The sequence below is a fragment of the Branchiostoma belcheri genome, unplaced genomic scaffold (genome assembly GCF_001625305.1).
Source record: "Branchiostoma belcheri isolate BF01 breed outbred unplaced genomic scaffold, Haploidv18h27 scaffold174, whole genome shotgun sequence".
Lineage (NCBI taxonomy): Eukaryota > Metazoa > Chordata > Leptocardii > Amphioxiformes > Branchiostomatidae > Branchiostoma > Branchiostoma belcheri.
The window spans coordinates 413094-432454 of NW_017803202.1; the positions used below are offsets into that span (position 1 = coordinate 413094).

Consider the following 19361-nt stretch of genomic DNA (forward strand, 5'->3'; position numbering starts at 1 on the left):
GGGGGGGGGGCGACAACGCTCTACGCTAAATTTTGAGAGCCGGCTACGTAATACGCTGAATTCAAGAAGCCTCCCCCATTACACTCTATGATAAATTCCGGGTAGCTCCAAAGCCTTATGTAAAATAAAACAGAGAATTATAATGCTCTACGTTGAATTAGAGCGGTCCGTCTACGATCTACGTAGAATTGAAACGGCCGATTATGCTCTACGGAAAAGGGTATGCGGGCCCCATATTTTATCCTCACAGTACAATGAAACCTAAGTAATGACCACGTCTACATAAGGACCACCTGTCCAACGTGGCCACTGTTTCAGTGTTTGGTGGTCCTTTAGATTATTTTTTCTCTATTGACACAAGCATTAAGAGACCACCTGTCTACTGTAGCTATTTTCTTCATGTCCCTTGAGAGGTTGCTGCAGATTTTAATCTATGTGAGGGATTGAAGAATCATGTACAAACCATGTAGGTTCTTATATACAAACACACACAGATGTTACACTGTCTATTATTATAATATAAAGCAGACCAGCTCTCCTAATAAATATAGGAAGGATCTGGAGAAAAATTAGGCCCCAAAAAATTATTGTTTAACAGTGTCTCGATTCACAAAAAGTAGTAGATGATCATCTATGTGAAAATAATCATAGATTGACAAAACATTTTACAGTATGAGACCAGAAACAGTAAATGCATTGCAATTGTACAATGGTTCTTCTTTACTACTGAGTATAAAAATAGCTCAGACTGCTGTGGCCAAACAAGGAGGTTGAAAATCCCCTTTTAAATCCTCTTAGGACAACCAAACAGACCTAATTTACAAATGCTCAAATTTGAATAATGACATTTCAGACTTGTGACATGGTGAGTCAACCGTGGTAGCAGCGGAACACTGCTGATTCAGTTGTACCACAAATTATTTGCCTTGGGGTTTTTGTCTGGGTCCGTTTTCAAGTTTGTTTGACATCTGACTTTTCACTCAGCTTTAGCAAGTATCGATGACTCATAACTGAGAAAAATGACTGTTGAGAAAAACTAAATGCTACTAGTCAGTGTGTTACTAGTACATGTACTGAAAAATTAGTTTTTCTTGTGTGTTTCAACCACTCTATTCACTCTATAATCAAGTCCATCTCAACCTTTATAAACACACAAGAAGATGCTAACACTATACTATAGTACAAGTATAGAAGTTTCAGATCCTATTTTATGAGTCCTGTCAATTCTAATTATTCTTCTACTACATAAATATTGCACTTTTATAGGGTATCAATGTTCAATAAACTTATCGCGATTGACAAGTTTGACAAAGCCTATGTTCGAAAACATAAACCTTCATAAACAAATACAATCAAATCCAACCTTTTTATAGCCAAGTGCTGATGATCTCTAGTGTTATTCACAGTTTATCATTAACATGACTATTAACACAAGCAAACAATAACAACAGCCAATACCACCAGTAACAAGTGCCTGTCAATGCCCCAGTGGTGATGACAGCTAGGGAATAACAGGTTATCACACTAGTGTTAATTAGACATGGTACATATGTATCTCTGTGGGGTGCTTAGCAGTCCCAGGGCAATCATTTGGTCTTCATATTCAATCTATCTATGGCGCCAGGTTTTCATCAAAAACTAGACAGAGCATCACTACAGGCATCACTAATTTGTCTCTTTGGTTCTTGTGAATTTTACAGTAAAAACAATTCAGGAATTCAACATGAAAACAGAGGGATGGAACTTTTTTTTTTGGAAGGAAAACTTAGATTATATTATAATCTAAGTTTTCCTTCCATCCCTCTCCTTGCTATAAATAATTTGTAGCAAGGAGGCTGATTTTAAACCTAATTGATTGTAGTATTCCAGTACTCACTCCCTGAAACTGTATCATTATGTACCAAGTTACTACACTCTAGTGCCAAGGCTAGTACACTTAGACTCAGTTTTCATTCTAGTTGAGAATTATCATACATATCTTATAACAAACCTGTAGATTATAGATATGGCATTAGATGATCTCTTGTTAAGCATTTTTGTATCATTTAACTTTCAGTCCACCTTAAGATGAGAACCAACTGTAACAGAATAGTGGGATACGACAGAGACTTGTGATTTCTTTAGAGAGAGCTCAGTACCTGATTTATTATGCTAAACAACCTGACACACAAACATGTCTAATGTATACAAAACATCAATTGTGCTAGGGATACAAGCTATGCCAACACTATGCCTAGTGTTTATGAAAACACATCTTCAATATTTTGAAGGTATCCATCTCGAAAAACCTCAGTTAATAAAAATAAAGGTTTTCAAAATAATGTTGTTATTCTTTTGCTCGTTTTTTTACCCTACTAAAAATTGTGACATACTTATTCTTATAATTTCCACAAATATATTCAGAATCTCTATATTCATTAGTTCAACGATGTTATTTTCTCCTCAAATACTCAGTTTCAATATACTGAGGAAATTTTATCATTCTTTTTTAAATCCCACTTCCCCAAATTATCTTGCACTTCACTTTCACTGAATCCGTCTTGATCACTTTCACTAAGTCTTGGACTGTCACCTTAAGAAACCCGGGTAGTACAGGGCGTCTTATCAGAAAGATCTGCACACCTGGACGGACAGTACACACTTGAGTGAGTCCTTTCCTGTTCCCAAAGACCCCGGCATCGAATTTCCTGTCCTCAGAATTCTTTTTAAAGGCTTGAATGATCACAGAGCTTTCGCCGGCAAATTATCATATCTCGCCCCCCTCCCCACGTTTCACCAAGAAAAACCGCACCGTACACAACTTTAGCGGCGGTTTCACGTCCTATTTTCTGAAAGAAACTGTTACTTTAACTTCAGGGGAACCAGAACGGGGCACAAAACCACGGCTGTGACATTTAATACTAAGAAAACAGAGCGCGAACAAAAAATGGAACAGTAGCGACACACGCATGTTTTTGTTACGGGACTTCGGGCGCGACCCCACCGCATATAGGCGAGAAAACCTTCGGTAACACTCACCTATAAGTCCGCCGATCATGAAAAACACGATCTGCACAACCAGTAGGACCCCGCCGAGGGCGAAGAGCTTCCTAGAGCTGAGGTTTTCCAGTACAGTTCCTGCCATTTCTCAGTTTTTGGGCGAGAGTCTCAGAAAAATACGTCCGAATGCCGAGATTTCTGTACCATATAATTATCTCCCAGTGCGCAGGCGCGGATTAGGAAGACAGCGCCAAGTGTCTCAGTGGGTACCTTGAAGGCGTTTCGCGCTTCTTACAAGTTTCTTGAAACTTTTCTTCGGTTTGGTACGTTTTCTTTCATCCAGAATGAAAAGAATAACAATTTACTTAAAGACACAAATGTTTTTAAAAGATATGCCTATTTCATGAAGGTTGAAAAAAAAACATGTTTAACAGGTGAATTTTGGGAAGTTTGTTAGTTAACGTTATAAGTGTTACATTTCATTTTTAGTACTTTTGTCAAAGAGTTCCTTGTTTTTATATACCACTGTATGAATTTTACCTGTGAACAATCCTTATTTATACATGAGCAAAATAATGATTTTACAATCGGAAAATATAAATTGTTTTGCTAGATGAAGGACTTGCTAGATGTAACGTTAATGTTAATAAATGTTAACGAAATGTCCAAGAGGTTCATTTTGAATACCTGATGCAAGCAAATTGACTTGTAAAGCAGGTAAGTGATTTTACTCAAATCAGGAAAAAATTCATACTGGGTCATAGGAATTCTCAAACTGATAAAGATATGCAAAAACATAGTTTTAACCATTTCCACAATTTTATTGTTCAGAACAGTAAATTCTCTGGACACACACACAAAAACACTCTGTGGCTTAAAGTGAAGTTCACAAACAGGTATACAGCAGCATCTGTGCAAAAGCTTCTCCATATACAAACAACAAGTGCTAGCTACCTAACAACCCCTCTTCTAAATAGGCCCTTCCGTTCTGACTGTAGTGGTGTATACGCAAACAGGCTACACCATACCCTTAACAGGGGTGTCCAGGATGCTTGGACCACATTGGAATGTACAAAATAAGTCCTATAGCTCTACTTTGGCAATGTCTAACTACCTCACAACAACTAATACTAATGATCTCTTCGTCAAAAACAACATATTTTTCAATTTTACAACTTGCAATTTTTGTACAAGAAGGCCACACAAAGATTATTTTTTTTTTTAGATGACATCCGCAGAGTAACATAAATTTGTAGATAGAGAATGGAAAAAAAAGCTCATATTGTTAACATCTGTGTTCATAATATCACCAGGGTCCATAATATCGCCACCTTGAGAAATAGTGTGTTTACAGATATTTTTACTGCAACATACCCTAGGTATGTACATTTGATGTGTGAAGGAGTGCATACCAAAAGTATGTTGCAGTAAAAATATCTTTAAGCACACTATTTCTCAAGGTGGCAATATTATGGACCCTGGTGATATTATGGACACAGATGTTATGTATGTTTGACAACATGTTATTGCTAACCACATACCACATGAATAACATCACGTTTGTATCAACTAAACTGGCCTGATGGCTTGGTCTGGATGAAATAATTATAGTATATGTAACCTGTACAGAAAATGATGTTATACTGGAAAAACATGCATACATTCAAGTTGTCAACACCTGCAGTTTTGATGGTGATGGTAGCTGGAGAAAACATAAAAAGGTTGATTTTGCTTCATAATTCATACAGATGTGTGATTTTAGCTTGTTTTGAATGTTTCATGTACTTTTCCTAGTGGTGCATTTTCACCAGATTTACATGTATTGTATGGTAAAGTGTCAATATTGTAGACACATACATGTATGCACCAGTCAAATTTAGGCTTGAACATGGAGCCAAAACCACACATTTGCTGCAAAAACAAAACGACCTTCACCTGAAAATCCTGTACATATCGTAAGAATTGAATCCTCACAATAGATTTCACAAGACGCACACATAAAAAGGTAATATTCACAGCCATAAAGGCTATTTGTGTTTGATAAATGAACTGTGAATTCAAAGTGATCATGAACATTGGCTATCAGGGTTGGCCTTACATGGTGTCAACAACCTGCATTCACAGAGCACGTCGACAGAACGTACTGCGCCTGCGCAGAACCTGGAATTTCACAGTTTTTGTTGGATTTTTGGTCAACGTTGCATCAGAATTCTGCCTGTTGCAGATATCTTTTCAGACATAACATTTGGAAACTACTGTCAGAATGGCAACCTTATATGAACAAATACAACCTTACATGAGACGTTCTGCCGAAGTGCTATGTACAATACATTACGGTTTTTGCGCAGGTGCAGTACGTTCTGCTGACGTGCTCATTCACAGGCCATAAACTTTCATTGACAATGTCACAGGCTGTATAGCCTGGATCTATCATTTCCTGAACCATGGATTCAAATATCATGCTGAACTGAATCTAAGTGGAAAGTCTGTACCTTGGTATAGATATGTATTGAGTTTCAGAAACTGAATATAGTCAGATCAAGGAGGTTTAAACATCAAAACCTTAGTTTGGTCAGATTCAAGATTTTCTTTCCAAGTCTATTGTTCTCATTTTGACCTCTTGTTTTTGGCCTGAATAAAACACATAGTATTACATACATGTACATACATGTTACATGGTCCCAAACAACCTTACACTGCTACTTTTACTAGTTATTTAACAAAATTGGCAGGACTTCACATTTTTTTCACTGATAGGAGCACACAAAATACACAATATTGCCTTATATGATATCTGGCTAATATTCGCAGAAACTGGCAACCAAAAATACACGTTCTAGACACCAAAATAAATGTTTTGTACCAACAAATAAAAAAATTGTGCGAGATGTAAGTACTGAAAAAATATGCTGTAAAACACGTAACTGTGTGCAGTATGCAAAGAAAAAACATGAAAGTAGTTTCTAAGTTTTGCTCATTGACAAGTATTCTACATGTTGCATATTTAATAATGAGGATACAATATCAACTGTTCATAACAATTATGAAACCATTATGATGGTGTGATCTAACCTACAGTATTGTACATTCTATTATGATTGTACTGTCTATTATGATTCCACACATAACACAGATTAGCGGATGAAACCTGTCATCATGAAAATCATCACAATGGATATAGAGATGGATGATAAGCCTTTATGTTGAAAACAGGATTAACCGGGCTTATCCTGGTATGGCCTAATCCTACACTGAACATCAGATCCACTGGCTAATGTCAAAAGGATTAACATGAACATAAACCAGATTGACTGAAGAAGTCTTCATGCAAAATTTCATATTGATGGTTGACTGGAAACACAAACAGAAATGGACAGAAATTTGTTACACAGGTTGAAAACAGGATTGTCTGGATTTTAGGCCACACCAATTTGTTTCCATGCTTTTCTGACAATCTGTTAACCTTCTCCCTGCTGCCTAACCCCATAACTGGTACAAATTTGGTACCAAATGGCTACCTTAGCAGGCCGAAGGTTAAAGTAAAATCTAAGAAATTTGACAATATGGAAACAGATGGGTGTGACCGTAACAAACCATTTAGCAGGTACAACATTATCTTACACTGTACAAGCCTGACTCAACATTGAACAAGAAACCCCCACACAAATATTCAAAGACAGTTCAAACTCTACTACTGGATAATCATGGAGATTGTTTCATGTCATCCTCCATTCTTCTTCAGCGTTACTAAAATGAACTGACAGAACCAGTCAACACTTATCAAATGAACAAGGACTTGTTTAACCGTTTTGACTAGTTCTGTCAGTTCATTTTAATGACAATGAAGAAGAGTAGACATTACTAGAATAGTGTCACTCGAAATATCTAGAAGTAATCTTCATAACTATCCAGTAGTAGAGTTTGAATTGTCTTTGAATATTGTTGCCTTGTATGTCTCGACTTTCATCAAATAGAAAAGTCAGTTATGATGGAAACAGATTGGTGTGACCTTAACAAACCATTTTGCAGGTACAACATTATCTTACACTGTACAAGCCTGACTAAACATTGAACAAGAAACCCCCAGTAATAACACACAAACTCAGCGGATGAAGCCCGTCATTGTACATGACTTGACGAACGCGTTGCAGTGGTGCATGTAGAGGTCGCGATAGTGCACCAGGTGCGTCACGTGCGGAGATTTCTCGAACGCCACCGCGAGCACGTGAACACCCAGCTTCTTCCTCTCCTCGTAAACCTCCTCCACCTGTCTGAAGGGCACGACCTTGTCAGCGTGGGAGTACAGGAACAGCTGCGGCCAGCGCGACGGGTCCTTCTTCATGGCCGTGTAATAATCGTCCTCCCCGCGCAGGAAACCAAACGGGATCAGCCAGGACACCCACGCACGGAGCGTGTTGAAAATCACCATCATCCCGAAGAAAAACGTCACCGAGTATCTTTTCAGGAAGGGTTCGTGGCTCATGGAGGTTAGGAGGGCCTTCATGCCGACCACGAGCGAGCGGCGACTAGGGCAGCTGTCGAAGATGCAGCCGACAATCTGCAGAGCGCCGACCTGCCCGCCGCGCTGGCTGGCAACCATTTCCGTCAGGTGGCGGTAGATGAACCCGCCGCCGTTGCTGAACACGTGGAAGAAGATGGGGTGATCCTCCAGGTTAAGGTCGAAGATGAGTTCCAGGACCTTGTACGCCACCGTCTTGGCCTTGTAGGTGTGGAAGAAGATGTCGTACCTGGAGATTTAAGGAACAGTGTAAGCAAGGATGCAATACACAAGAACATCTTAAGGCCTAGGAAAAAAAGTTGTGTTCTCTGTTTCCCAACCGACCCACTAGAGATCGGGTCACTTTATGGACAAAAATGTTGAAAGCCTGACACATCAACTTCTCACTGTATGTTTACAGCATGACTCAGGGGACCAGTAAATATGATCACAAACCACACCTACATGTTCGGGAGAATTAAAGCAGAGTTAAATATTTATACTTGTGCTTCCTGTAACTTTTCATGCGAAACAACTAGTCATCAAACAGGGCGGGTATGTATCACCAACCACACCTACAAGTTTATGAGAATCAATATAGAATAAAATATTCATACAATAATCATGTGCTTCCTGATAACCTGTCGAGCTAGACTCATAATCGTCAAACAGGGTGGGGTGGCTTTGTCACATGCTTTTGATGTTTGACAGATGTACTGGAGGAAGCCACGACTTCAAAGACTACTTAAGATTTTCTTTTTTTCATGTACAATGGAGTGTACAACCACCCGCAGGGCCATATTGTACCTGCACCGACAGTCAAGGTCTTTAGTTCTGGACTGGTAGTCACTCGCGATTGGCGTGGTGTAGGCATAAGATGAGTTGCAACTGATAGGGCTATTTTAGGTTGACTTGGGCTAGTTTACGTTATCAAATGAACACCTATATTATATTATGAGTAGAGTAGAGTAGAGTAGTGTAGATTCCTTTAGCTTTAGTTCCAGTAAGAAGAAGAAAGGAGAATGACTGAGGGATCGTACGTTGGCATGATGTATCTGATGGTGATGCAGCCCTGCTGTTCGTGGATGGAGCTGTACTTGGCCAGGTGGTTCTCCTTGCACCCGGCCCAGCCCAGCAGTATCACCACCGGCTCTTTCTCATCATCTGTAGTAAACAAACAAACAAACATGTGTGTTATGCAGTTTGCTAGCTGATGTAAATTGTCAACTGTTAAAAACTGCAAGAGAACATTGATGCAGACCTGAACCAAGTGAAACATATGTCTAGTGAAATACTAGTAATAGATGTGAGCAAGGAGGTCTAAAATCTTGGCTCGATGTAAGCAAGGACAACGACAACAACATAGAATGACTTCTACCACCTACAACTAGTCCACATTTGATTCATCGGACAATATTCCATGTTAAGAGACGAATCAATTATTGCTTTACAAATACAGTAAAATACAGGTCAAAAACACCCTACGAGGCGGCAAATGAGAAAATCAAAGTATTGCACAATATAAATGTTCGCAAAGCAAAAAACTTCGTACGAAATTACACTCAGTTAGCTCTACAGCAGGTTTGATGGTTTAATAGGAAAGCTTGAGGTAAAAAGTGTCCCCCTGACCCAGTCCAGTGACGTAGTGGACAGGTAACGGTATAAATATCGGCAGGTGTCAGACAGGTGGGCGGGGGTGGCGCGACCTCTCCCCTGAACAGGTGCACGCTCTAAAACCGCCGCTTTCTCGCCAAGAAAACGGTCCCAGCCTAGAATTTACTCGCTTCTTACTTGGTACGGAATGTAGCGCACAGTTTTGAGTGGTTTGATGAGGTGGTTTTGTGAACTGTACCTGAAACAGCGGCCGGAGGGAAGGAGATATCGTACTCCAAGTCTTCGTCCGCCATGATGCTGCTTTGTGTGGCGTCTGGAGGTGGAACGGCGCACGTCGGTCACAAGAAAGGGGTGTACCATAAAATTCTTAGCAGAAATTTATCGGTAAAGATGTTGCAAATACACCATAAATTTATGTATTATTCATACATTTATATCTTTTATCAATTCTTTTGTGGACAATTATATCAGAAATGACGTTTTCTTGGAAGCCCATTTCAAGACAGAACACCCCATATGATAATCGTTTCTTCTTGGTATGAACCACTGCAAAACATAAAAGTGAAAAGTTCACTTTCTTTAAAACTAAAGTTAAAACATGGACACCATATAGTTATGATACATCAAACATACATATACCACTTGCAGAAACATAACACATAATACAAAGTTGCTTAGCGAACAAAAGCTCCTAGTGGTATCAAATACTGTGCATATTGCTTTGCATTTTGATGCGGGCTACTAACCTATGACCTCTGAAAGCGTTTCGGTAGCAACATGTAAACAACCACACGGAAAGTACAATTCACTCTGAAATTTAACGTTTTTTGCCTCCGATTTAGTACTTCTTGTGACGATTTTGTCGGGCAAACCACCAAAAAGAGTGTAAAGGTAAGTTTACCTCACAATTACGGTTTCTGATGCGCCGATTTTGCTTTAAAAACGTTCCTGCCAAGTCTACAAAAATTGCTTTGATTTTATAACGTTGCCATACTATTTTGATAATCCACTCCATTCAAAATTTTAGGTTATCCAGAACAGAGCCTATCTAGTCCTGTGCCCGAATGGGTTAGGGTTAGGATCAGGAACGGTTCTGCGTATGTTGCAGGGCTTCTCTCTTGCTTGCAGCCTTTTACATATGCATGTTGTTAGGGCTAATGTAAAAGACTGCAAGCAAGAGAAGTGCTGCAACAGTCACCACGGCTATCCAGAACCGTGCCTAACAAAAGCAGGGTTATGGATACAACCATAGCCATACAAAAGTCTCAGTGCTGAAGTCTCACCTTCTGTTCAAAAGCTGACACTTGATTGACAGGTTAGACTTCTATTATATTCACCTGAATATTCACCTGCACGAGGCTTGTTGCCCTACGCTGCAGTCTCTCCAGAGAGTCCTGATCCCTCTTTGTTTTTGGACTCCAAATGATGCTCCCAAATTCTACTGGTTGACAGGTGTCAGGATGACGAGCGGTAACGCCAAGACGGACGCGGCCATCAACCGAGTCTTTGGGCTTCTCCAGGAGTGGGACAAGGGGAACAAGACGACGCGCGGGCGGATCCTGGAGGAGTTCATCGCCAACAACCAGGGCAAGACGGCGCCGGAACTGGAGCTGGAGTTCGCGCAGGCCGCCAGCCTCTTCCTCACACGGCTCACCGCCTGGATCAGGCTCACGTATCCTTCTGGTTAGGATAGGTGCCATGCCCATAGCCAGGGGGGGTTCGGAAGAACCCACCCACAAGGCTCAAAAGTCCACTTTTTGGTCCACATTTTATCTAAAGGTCCAAGATTTTTCTTTAGATGGACTGATTCATATCACCAGTAGGGCTGGAATCGTATATAAACTACCTAATTTGTCATTAAATAAAAAGTTATCTCTGATTTTTTCCTCTCAAAAAATGCAGATAGGGCTGTTTAGGGCTCAAAATTATTTGCACACCTACTAGTACACTCGTACAGGTAACAATGAAAATTACATGCAGTGAGTCTGCAATCGTTATGCTAGTTAATCTAGTTAATCTTGGCTAAGACAAAAGTATAACGTTGTGCATCAATGTCAACCATTATACATTGATGAAGGTTAGACATCCACCTTACATTATGTGAAACAAATCCAGCAAATGGATACATTCTCTGAGAGTTTACTTGTAAGATAACACTTGCTATATTTCATGTGTCAGACAATCTTAGTCATTTCCCTTGACTCCCCTGTACAGTTACATGTTAGGCACGTGTGTGAACCAGCAACTCCAGGCCATACAGATCTTCCTGTCAGCACCTAGTGGGTAAGTCTTGTTTGTTTGTTTGTTTTTGTTTACCTTGTCTGGCTCATCTCAGTGTCACAGCACTGCTTTACATTTGGGGCCCTGCAAAACATACATCACATATAACATGTATACATACATAACATATATAACACAACAGTCCTAACATTACTAAGTTCAAGACTGCAGTAAACAGATTCCTGCTGAACTCCTCTTAGACACTTTTCTACTTACTTTAATTGTTTGTTTCATACAATTATGTACCATGTATTATTTATAATGTAATCACGTGAGGTGAATTATATATGTGACATTATATTGAGCCAAAAATCATCGATATTACGATGTTAACACCAGGTTCATTTTGCACTGATTAGAAAAAAAATATAACAACTATATATACGTACAGGAAAGCTCTAACCCTCCACACACTACATACCCTGTCCTTGGTGCTGACTGCCTTCCCTTTACATTGTTATACAGTAGTATATGATATACAGATTTTAAATTTTCAGTGCTGTTCCCAGGTAAAAGTGGTAACTTTATGAAGCTCTAACTCTCCACACATAACACTACATTCCCTGTCCTTGGTGCTGACTACCTTCTCTACACATTATTATACAATGGCATACATGACTGCATGTTGGAGATTCTAAATTTTCAGTGCTATTCCCAACTAATAGTGGTCAGTATAACGTTAACACGGTCTAACCCTCCACACATAACATGACATGCCCTGTCCTTGGTGCTGACTGCCTTCTCTACACATTATTACACTAAGCAGGTGCCAGACTAACTTGCTTACAGAGTGTAATCATAGCTTTATCATTTCACAGTATTCACACTATAGAATTCACAATAACTCAAAGTGAGTACCCTATAAGTTGTCCATTTCTTTTTCTTAAAAGTCACAAGTACCTTGGAGAGTTCCTTGAGGTGGGCGGAGTGTTAACAGTTCTTGAGATCCTGGGCCATAACACTACGTTCACTGTCCTTGGTGCTGACTGCCTTCCCCTGTACATTATTACATTAATCATTTGCCCAAATAGTGTGTTTCATAGCGGTGTGCTTGTGGATAGGATAACCATTATTATCATTAGCACATAACCATACAGTATTCACACTGTAGAATTCACAAAATTCTAAGAACCTTCTAAAACTAAGTTCTTCATTTCTTCTCCTTAAGTCACAAGTACCTTGGAGAGTTCCTTGAGGTGGGCGGAGTCTTGACGGTTCTTGAGATCCTGGGTTTGAAGCAGGCTAAGGAGGCTGACAAGGCGGAGGCTCTTAAGCTGCTGCAGACCATCTGTAACGCTGGCAGGAAGTACAAGGAACTCATCTGTGAGAGCTACGGTGGGTTTGTTTGATTTGATTTGATTTATTGAAATTGCAACAGTACAATACATGTGGGACACAGGCAGCTGTTACTGTTGTGTCCCACACATAAAAACAAATACAAGACATACAATACTCATTTTCACTTGAGTGCAGTGGGGAAAGTTGTGTTAAGTTCATTACGTTTACCTTCACAAAATACAATGTACATTGGTTTAGTTCATCCTCCTTAGAGGTACCTTACATGACATCCTTCCAGTCATCTCTGTCAAGGTCCTAGTCACTCAAACACATATTTAAGTAAGAATAAACAGAGCAGTAGCTGGTTATGCTAGATCATGTGAAGGTAAACATTATGCAAATGTTACCTTTCTAGTTTGTGTCTCTGCTTGTGCCTCTGTTTTGAGAAACTCAAATTGGCATGGTGGCTACTTTCATTCTTTCTTTCATGAGGGAAGACATACACATAGGAAAATACAACAAAGATAATGTTTAAGTCAAGCTTTGTTGGTTCCTTCATTCATTCATTCTCATTTATTTATTCATTCATTCCATAACTCCCCTGGGTATCAGGGATGTTGCATATTGTCTAGCTCGCTCTGCATATGCTACATGTAGCACATGGCAACTGCACTCTTCTGTTCATTCATTCCCTCATTCCTGCAGGTATCCGAGCAGTTGCAGAGTGTCTAGCCCGCGCTAAGTCAGAGGAAACACAGGAACAGTGCAGACAACTGCTACAGATGCTAGCTCAGGGCAACCCTAAGTATGAGGTCCAGGTGTACAAGGGCCTGATCGCTCTGCTGCCTGCCTCCTCGCCTAAAGCTCAGCAGATGGCAGCACAGACTCTCAGGATAGTACAGGTTTGTTTGTTTGTTATATTTCAGTCCATACCATGTATGGATGAAATATATTGTGTTCCCTCATGTTTCTCCTCCTCCTCCTTCTCCTCCTCCTCCTCCTGCCGAACAGCCAAAGGGATTCAACTCCGCCATCATTCAGCCAAATGACTTGAAATTTGGCATGGAGGTAGAGTGGGCAAATACCTCCAGACGTTTTTTTCATTTTTTTGAAACATGCCTTTGAAAAATTTTGATGAAGGTTTTTTGGGGCATTTTTCGACAAAAAATGGATTTTTGGATCCTGAGCCCTGGTATTACAACCAAATGATATGACATTCGGTATAAGGGTACCTTGAACGTGTGTCTACAGAATAGCAGTCATTTATTTGGCATACACCACTTCCAAATGACTCATTTGGGAGACTTTAATGGCTATTTTCAGCAAAAAAAGGGCCAAAAGTGCTGTACCCGTTCCATGTTCTATCTAAAGAATGGCCGGTTCCATCCATGGAACACGTGTTCCATTGCGGGTTACCTGAGGTCACATTGCACTAAGTGGTGCGTAATGACCCACAAATTCAATTTTATGTGCCTAAGAGAGTAAGACCTTCAAAATGTATCAAATCTCATCATTGTTAGTTTTTGCATACCTGTAATAAGATTAGTAAAGCTTTCGACTTCGAGATTCAAAGTACTTGTTGCATCTTTGTTCTCAATTACATAGCTACTATTTAATTCATTTATTTGAGAACCTTTGCCAGTTTTGCACTGGGGTAAGTTTGGAATAGTCCACTTTTGCGTGGGAGGGAGATGGACTGAAATATGCTGTATTTGCTCCCAAGCAAATGTCGGCCTTTCTAGTTTTATTCAGATCTCCACCAATGTTTCATGTAGTGGTCACAAGGTGTGATGAGGGTGTCTTTCCTCTTTATTACCTCGTTTCTGGACAGAATCTCTCAGAATAGGACAGGTGAGATGGGACTTGCTTGTCTAGATTTTTCTTCTGGGATGGTATCGGTTTGTTTCATGACAGAACAACTTTTTCCTCTGTCCTTGGTGCTGACTGCCTTCCCTTTTGATAATAGTACATCTCTTTCTCTGTCAAACTCTTAGTATAGTACAGGTTAGATGGGGCTCGCTTTTTGCCTCATTTTTTTCTTTACATTGCTGGCAATGGTTTGTTTCATGACAGGGCAACTTTTCCCTTGTCCTTGGTGCTGACTGCCTTTTCTTTAGATTATACTTTATAGTATATCTCACTGTTTCATGCATTATGCAGTATAGTACAATATTTTGTTTGTTCTATTCAGATCTCCACTAGTGTTTCATAGTGATCACAAGGAGGGTGCCTTCTGTTTTCTGTTTTTTTAACGTTGTTTCCAAACAAGACAGCTTCATGTCAGTATGACCCTGTCCTTGGTGCTGACTGTCTTCTCTTTCCACTGAGTATGAAATGACAGAAACATACTTTATCCCCCCCCCCCCTACAGCCCATCGTGGCAGAAGCCAACCCCAACATCGTGGAGCCGCTACTGGGTCTGCTCAGGACCCTGCATCTGGAGGTGCAGTATGAAGGTAAGTGCTAGGGGGCGCCCTTACCCTGTCTACTCTGGATCCAAGTTGGTCAAATATAGTATGATAGAATCTATTATGTTCCCTTGAATGTGTGATATTAGTAATTACTCAACTGACAAATCATGGAATCTGGGTTAGTTTACTTTGTAATTTATTTTCTAGCATCATTCTGAATTTATCTACCAGATTATTGCAGTGTAATTATGCTGGTAAAATTGACACTTATACACTAAGTGTACATGATGTACTTTTAAATTTGTATCCATAAACCAGTGGATTTTGACAACACAAATGAATCTGTCACTGCACAATTTTGCTGATCTTAGATATGTGTTAGGGATACCATATACAGGGTTCTCACAAGGATTTTTTCACAGCGTAGGAGTCAGGTACAGAAGGACAACATTCTGCTGTGCAGACTGAGCAAAAACAAGGCTACAGCAGGACTCTGGTATCCTCTTCAAAAAATCGAAAACCCCTGAGACACTCTTTCCTGCTTATGTAGGGACATATATTTGTAAAGTTAATGTTTTTCTCTGTTGTAGCTTCATTCTTAAGTCAAATTTTTATGAAGAGTCAGAAGGTTCTCCCCCTCAAAAAACACCCCTATGCTGGTTGAAAGACAGTGAAGGGGGCTAAATCATAGCGTAGGGGGTCCCTACCACAGTGTAGGGGGCCCCTATGCTCAAACAGCGTAGTGAGAACTATGCTTATAGTTTCTTGTGTCTTTACAACTATAACCTTACAAGTGTTTCTCAATCCCGCAGCTATTGAGCTGATAAAGGACCTGATGTCTTACGAGATACAGAAGCTGATCCTCAAACGTCTGGTGGAACTTCTGAAGGCGACGTTAGACGAGACGGTCAGGAGACCTCAGATCTTAGAAGGTACAGTTTTCTCAGGATGTCCAACTGTAGTTTGTCTTACTACTGGTAATACAGCAGTGCAATAATCTACATTTTATTGTTAAAATGTGCATTGACTTCTTGGGCAGGTTTGACTGTTTTAAAGGCATCCAATGCGATTTAACGCAGCAAAACTGGAAATATTCTCAATAAGGCTATCTTTGTGATATTGACACACAATGCCCCACATTAGCACATTTGATATTTGATTTGATTTCATACTTTGGGCATTTAAAACTGCGGAAACAAGCCCCAAGATGAGTCCTTTATTTTCTATCATCTATTTTGCTGGTTACTAGACCATATTGTGTGTATGCCAGCAGTGTTTTTGTTCTTCTACCTAAGTGTAATACTTAATACTAAAATACTAAACTGTTAATACTAAAATACTTAGTATTAAAATAAGTACATTACTGTTCCCCAGACACAGATGTGGAGAAGATGTCTGCCCCCCTCCCTGTTTATGTACAACAAGCAGCAGCCGCCAAGACTCTCGGGTAAGAACCAACCATGTACAGTCTATACTATCATGAAATTTCATCTGTGTTGGCAGATACATGTTTAGAGTTAAAACTTTTGATCTAACACAAAAAGTTATCTCACTTAGAGCTTTCGACCAGTCTCTCTGGTCTTCCTCAGTAGACTTACCCAGTGAGGCTTGTTATGTGGCTTCTTTGAAATGTGACGTCAACACTGGGTCAAAGGTATCTGGTACCAAAGCTCTAGGTGAGAGAACGTTTTGTGTTGGATCTAAAGTTTTAACTCTAAACATGTACGGTCTATATCTGTATTTTATAGCACCCATGAATCAGCATACACCAGCTTCTGTATATGTGCATTAAGGTCAATCATTGATTTTTGTTATTTTGCAGAGTTCTGTGCAGGGAGTCGAATGAAACAGCAGACAAGCTGATACAGGTGAGAGTGTGGGAGTCTGGTAGTCATTGAAACCTATTGCTCCACTCACCCTACATATAGCATAAGCACTACACAACACTACATTCCCTGTCCTTGGTGCTGACTTCCTTCCCTTACATTACTAAACAGTATTATAGGTTAAATGTTCTAAACTTTCAGTGCCATTCCTTACTTAAAGTGGTCAGTACGTGTATGAAGCTCTATCTCTCTACATATAACACCACATTCCCTGTCCTTAGTGCTGACTGCCATCCATTTGAATTACAATATAGTAGTATATGGTAGAGGTTCTAAATTTTTAGCACAGTTGATAACTTTAAGTGGCCAATATATGAATCTCTAACCTTCCACCTATAACACTACATTCTCTGGCCTTGGTGCTGAATGCCTTCCCTTTGTGCTATTAACAATGTACATTATGTTATTATACAGATATTGACCTAATGTATTTCTTAGAGGAAAAGATTCAAAGAGTACATTCCCTGTCCTTGGTGCTGACTGCCTTCCAAATAAGTCAAACTATCTCATACCATAGAGTGTATGTTTATGTGGATATTTAGCTTTGTTTGTTGGATGTGCTAAACTTGTGCCATTTCCCCCCCAATGTTGTGTACAGATGAGAGTTGTGCATAACCTGATGGTTGCTATGGGGAACTCCGCCCATGCCGACAGCCAGAGGCAAGGCAGCGTTACACTGGAGGTGAGTACTAGTATATGTAGGGTAGCAGGGCTGGAAATACTGGGTGTATGTGCACCTTTGTGCACCCAAATTTGGAGCTGTGGATGCACCAGTGCACCCAAATATTTTTGTAGTATGTAAAGATATTTAATATATAGTGTCAGAAAGACAATAAAATCATTGTTATAGTACTTTTCTTTAGAAATGAAACCTTATTAGTTTTTGCAGATATTCTACTTACTAGTATTTGTTGAATGGTGCACCCAAAATAATTTTTGTGCACACAATTTTTTTAGGTTGGGTGCACCAGTGCATGTATACCCAAAAATGAATTTCGAGCCCTAGGTAGGTAATGACATGGTAGGTCTGTAGTATAGTGGTTAGTGACCCTGTCTCATAGTCGTAAACAAGAACTTCTCTCATGCATGAAACTTGAAGCTATCAAACTCCCTAGAAATCAAAATCTAAGATAGATTTTGAGATTAATCTTCTTTGTGTTGTCTTTTTCTTTTCATGTTTACTGGCAAGAAAAAAAATGCACTTCTTTCACTGTACAACAGCTCCTTAGAAATGAATGTCTAAGACTGTAGGCACCATTTTGACAGTTCTTGAGGCTAACTTCTTCTGTGCCGTGTTTCCCCTCCCTCAGTACCTGTGCAGAACCTTCCCCATTGTGAATGAGACCTGCAGAGACGCCATGGGGGAAAACCTCTACATCATGTTCATGGTGGGTAGAGATGTGCTTTCCTTTCTTTTCTTCTATAATTCTACATTTAAGGAATGATTACATTGTATCTCGTAGGATGCCTGATCCTATCTCTTAGGCTCTCAACTCCTGAACATTTAAAAATCTGTGGAAAAATTCCTTGAAATTTGGAAGTGAATGATTCCAAGGTGATCGATGTTTCTTGCGATTTATACTTCACTACAAGAGAACTTGTTTCTGTCTGCCAGCTGTTCCCAATATACAAAATGTTGTATTGCCATACATCCTATGCTATACTAGTATTTGTCAATTGGACTGGAAGGGCTGCAAAGTATTATTAATAAGGGGGTGAAATTTGCCATCTCTGATTTAACCTTTTTGTGTCCCCAGTCGAACCCAGACAGCCTGTACTCCGCTATGGATGCCATCCAGTGTGACGTCCTTAGGTCCAACAAGGTTAACATCCCAGGACGTAAGTACCTTGTCTTTCCTTGAGCATTCTTGTGATGTCAGAAACAAAACTGGTGTTTTAACATGATGTAGAACTTTTAGTGGTTGTGCAATACAGATGTTAACTGTTATATCCAACCTGCTCTGTGCATGTATTGTTTTTGTATTAGTGTATTAAGCAAGCTAGCCTGGTGAAAGAAGCATGATAGACTAACCAAACCATATACTATGATATAGATACTGTAACATTAAATGCCAACGTAGTACATACTAAGCCATGTTTTCCTTGTGTTTCTAGTGGCGGAGGCTGCGGACTAGGGAAGACCCTCTATGAGACAGCCCCCCCCCCCAACAACGTGACACCAGGAACTGACCCCCCCCCCTCCAGCCCGCTAGTAGAGGTGACTACGAAAGCTCCACAAGTGATGATTCAAAATAAAGCAAGCAACTGGAGTCGCATGTTTCAGATAGCATTGTCTACCTGTCATATGAGTGAGCATTAAGATCATAGTGGATGCTATCTGAAATGTCTGATTCATCCAGTTTCTTGATATATTTTGTACTTACTACATAAAGTTCTACCTGAATGTCTAACTGT

At 39.9% G+C, this 19361-nt stretch overlaps 3 protein-coding genes across 3 annotated transcripts in view; 1 reads left to right on the plus strand and 2 right to left on the minus strand.

Annotated features, from left to right (window-relative positions):
• Positions 1-3124, minus strand: part of LOC109467031 (protein wntless homolog) — a 26526-nt gene extending 23402 nt beyond the window's left edge. The window contains exon 1 of the mRNA XM_019764926.1: positions 3019-3124. Within this exon, the coding sequence (XP_019620485.1) occupies positions 3019-3124 (106 nt within the window). The remainder of the gene's footprint in view (positions 1-3018) is intronic.
• A 3830-nt stretch (positions 3125-6954) lies between these two features.
• LOC109467072 (transmembrane protein 53-A-like) lies at positions 6955-9444 on the minus strand. Its single transcript, XM_019764977.1, has 3 exons — positions 9330-9444; positions 8518-8641; positions 6955-7727 (listed from the first exon to the last, which is right to left on the minus strand). The coding sequence occupies exons 1-3, from the start codon at positions 9382-9384 to the stop codon at positions 7082-7084; spliced, it is 825 nt and encodes a 274-aa protein (XP_019620536.1). The 5' UTR covers positions 9385-9444; the 3' UTR covers positions 6955-7081.
• A 374-nt stretch (positions 9445-9818) lies between these two features.
• LOC109467032 (uncharacterized protein C1orf228 homolog) lies at positions 9819-18808 on the plus strand. The gene is made up of 12 exons (XM_019764927.1): positions 9819-9982; positions 10544-10763; positions 11306-11374; positions 12540-12706; positions 13355-13551; positions 15021-15105; positions 15873-15992; positions 16435-16507; positions 16883-16928; positions 17545-17628; positions 18257-18334; positions 18704-18808. Exons 2-12 carry the CDS (start codon positions 10552-10554, stop codon positions 18806-18808), a joined length of 1236 nt encoding a protein of 411 aa, XP_019620486.1. The 5' UTR covers positions 9819-9982; positions 10544-10551.
• The last annotated feature ends 553 nt before the right edge of the window (positions 18809-19361 follow it).

What these genes read in the sequence shown, in the direction of transcription:
- LOC109467032 (XM_019764927.1), top strand. Translation starts at nt 10,552, where the DNA reads ATGACGAGCGGTAACGCCAAGACGGACGCGGCCATCAACCGAGTCTTT. An exon ending in ACCGCCTGGATCAGGCTCAC is followed by an intron (nt 10,764 to 11,305) that starts GTATCCTTCTGG and finishes TCCCCTGTACAG; the next exon opens with TTACATGTTAGGCACGTGTG. An exon ending in AAGGCAGCGTTACACTGGAG is followed by an intron (nt 17,629 to 18,256) that starts GTGAGTACTAGT and finishes CCCCTCCCTCAG; the next exon opens with TACCTGTGCAGAACCTTCCC.
- LOC109467072 (XM_019764977.1), bottom strand. Translation starts at nt 9,384, where the DNA reads ATGGCGGACGAAGACTTGGAGTACGATATCTCCTTCCCTCCGGCCGCT. An exon ending in CCCTCCGGCCGCTGTTTCAG is followed by an intron (nt 8,642 to 9,329) that starts GTACAGTTCACA and finishes TGTTTACTACAG; the next exon opens with ATGATGAGAAAGAGCCGGTG. An exon ending in ATCAGATACATCATGCCAAC is followed by an intron (nt 7,728 to 8,517) that starts GTACGATCCCTC and finishes TTAAATCTCCAG; the next exon opens with GTACGACATCTTCTTCCACA.